The sequence below is a fragment of the Apaloderma vittatum genome, unplaced genomic scaffold (assembly GCF_000703405.1).
Source record: "Apaloderma vittatum isolate BGI_N311 unplaced genomic scaffold, ASM70340v1 scaffold7161, whole genome shotgun sequence".
NCBI lineage: Eukaryota > Metazoa > Chordata > Aves > Trogoniformes > Trogonidae > Apaloderma > Apaloderma vittatum.
Window position 1 is genome coordinate 69915 of NW_009700730.1, and position 2894 is coordinate 72808.

The 2894-nt window shown below is 45.6% G+C and overlaps 1 protein-coding gene across 1 annotated transcript in view; it reads right to left on the reverse strand.

Annotated features, from left to right (window-relative positions):
- Positions 1 to 1697, reverse strand: part of HTR4 (5-hydroxytryptamine (serotonin) receptor 4, G protein-coupled) — a 22202-nt gene extending 20505 nt beyond the window's left edge. Inside the window, exon 1 of the mRNA XM_009878838.1 lies at positions 1672 to 1697. Within this exon, the coding sequence (XP_009877140.1) occupies positions 1672 to 1697 (26 nt within the window). The remainder of the gene's footprint in view (positions 1 to 1671) is intronic.
- Between the last annotated feature and the right edge of the window lie 1197 nt (positions 1698 to 2894).

A 2894-nucleotide genomic window follows, 5' to 3' on the forward strand; every position in this document is an offset into this window, starting at 1 on the left:
GGGACTCCAAGGTCTGTCTCCACGTGGCTGCTTTCCAGCAGTTCATCCCCTGATCTGTGCTGGTGCTGCTGTTATTCCTCCCCTGATGCAGGACTCTGCACTTGTCCTTATAGAACTCCATGAGGTTCCCCTTCACCCAGCTCTCCAGCCTGTCCAGATCTTGTTGGATAGCAGCACAGCCTGCCTGGGTGTCAGCCACCCCTCCCAGTTTTGTATCATCAGCGAACTTGCTGAGGGTGAGCTCTGTCCCCTCATCCAGGTCATTGATGAAGATTTTGAACAGAACTGGCCCCAGCACTGATCCCTGGGGAACCCCACTGGCCACAGGCCCCCAACTGGACTCTGTGCCGCTGAGCACAACCCTCTGAGCATTGTTGCTGAGCCAGTTTGCAATCCACCTCATGGTCCAATCATCTACCCCACATTTCTGGAGTTTACCTACAAGGATGTGATGGGGGACAGTATCGAAAGCTTTACTGAAGTCGAGGTATGTGACATCCACTGGTCTCCCTTCATCTATTTAGTTTATACAGAACCAGGCTGAGTTAGATTTCTGTTTTGTCTTATCTAGCTTTGCCCGTCCTTTTGCTGTTCCTGAACGTTTTGCATCACTGCAGTATCTGAGCACCTTGCAGGTGTGCTCTGCAGTGTGTTCACAGAGGGAGACACCTCCCCTGTGCCCAAGCCCTGCCTGGGGTGATCTGCTCATCGGCCATGGACGAGATTTCTCACCCCACCATGCAATGCCCTGAGAAGGGGACTGGTGACCGAGCCTGCTGGCTCTTTTTTCAGGGGAAGCCCTGGGGTTTTGGGGCTTCCTGCAAAGAGATCCCCATCCTCTCCCTGCAGTAGGGACACTGACTCTCAAGGGAATGGCACTTGGTGTTAGGATGCCTTTGGGGCCTGTGCCATGGAGGGAGGTAGAGAGGAAGAGTGAAGTTTTTCGATTTGACTTACTCCTTGAATGAGCTGCTCTGATTCTAAAGGCAAGAGGTTTGCACTTAGACATAAATGGTAATGAGTAATCAATACAATATGTAGTAAGTGCAGGGCTCATTGCAACATGACAAGGGATAATGAGTTTAAACTAAAAGAGGGTAGATTTATACTAGACATCAGGAAGAAATGTTTTATGATGAGAGTGATGAAACACTGGATCAGACTGCAGAGAGGTGGGAGAAACATTCAAGGCCAGGCTTGATGGGGCTCTGAGCAACCTGCTCTAGCTAAGAAGTCTCTGCTCACTGCACAGGGAGTGAACTGACCATCTTTAAAGGTCCCTTCTGCATTTCCACCCAGTGTACACGGCCTGAAAACAGTGGCATCCCAGTTTGCATCACTTGACTTGGCTGGCCACAGCCCAGGGCTCTGAAGAGAGACTAGCAGGTCATAAACACACCCTGGCACACTTTTCTGTGGAGCATTTGCTGTGATAATAGTTTTGAAATCATTTGGGAGGTCTCTCCACAGAGTATTTCACTTGTGCCATGTTGCACGGCTCCCCTGGGGAGCAATAAATAGGCATATGCCTCACTGGGGGTGTAGGAAGGACGTTCATCTCTGCTGTGTTTCTGTACATCTGCCGTTTGAACAATCTGCTATCAAGTAGGAATATTGTTAATTATTCAGTCTTAGTAATTCAAAGCTAATAATAGAAAAAGTGGATATTGCTGTAAATTAAAATCAATGGTTTGCATAACATCTTTGATCAAATCTGAGTGCTCTGGCTTCCAAGCATGCTTCCCTGTTTAATAAAGCAGAGATTGATGGGAGGAAAACGAGGATACAGACAAAAGGAAATGAGGTACAGACAAAATGATTGCCGGTTAGTAGGAATATAGAAATCACTTAAGGAAAAAGGAGAAATACTGATGTGGAATGAATGCTTAAAAAACATATATGGACACAATTAAAAGGCTGTTCTCCATAGAAATTAATGTGAAGAAAAAAATGTGTCATTATTTTTTTCAAGCTCTACTTCTACATTCCTGTAAACACTTCACATTTTCTAAAAGTCCTCAAGGGCTTTTGCATAATTGATGCAGGAACCAAACTGCATAGGTCAGTCATGTTGGTAAGATCATGCCCATTGCCCTCTGGTTTTCGTTACACACATCAGACCCTGACCTCCCTGCCACTGCTGTGGGAAAAATCACTAATAAACAGCTCAGTGCTGAGAGCACCTTAGGTACTGGACAGGCACTCCCGTGGGGAAAAGAGAGCGAGCATTGTATAAAAAAGACTTTGCTTTTAGGGGCAGAGGAGCACAGCTGCTAAGAAGGGGGCTGGACAGCCCATTTCCAACCTGGAGAGGAGGGACACTGCCTGTAGAGGTGACCTGGACGTGTGTAACTCTCACTGTAAGAAGATTAAAAGCTTAGCGCAGCATTAGAAAAGAGCTTTCTTCTTGATTTAAAAGTGGCCTCAGTGTATGGGGAATACATGAACGAGTTGGTCTGCTTTGTTTGCAGCCAGCCCATGGCTTTTCCTTCTAACTGCAGAGCAGATGTGATATTTCACGTAGATCTTTAACTACAAATAAGCTGTTACTTGTCTCCCATCCTTTCTACTCCCTTGATTACTCCTAGGCATAAAATCAGAGGCTGATCCATTAAACACTTAAAAATCAAGAGATATTATGAGTAAACCTAACAATGCATGTCTCAGAATAGAAATATGACAATAGGGATGGTACTATTCAATCTATGGCTTTCCAGCTGTTACCATACTCTTTTCTACTGCCATATCAATCAGAAGTCAGCATTAATCCAGAAGCACATAATTTCTTTTAACGCCTTCAAGTGCTACACTGCCTGTGTCACTGCGCTTCAGGCTGTGCAGACAGCAGGACAACTTCTAACAGATTCAAATCAAGTGTCTACTCCATTTCTGTG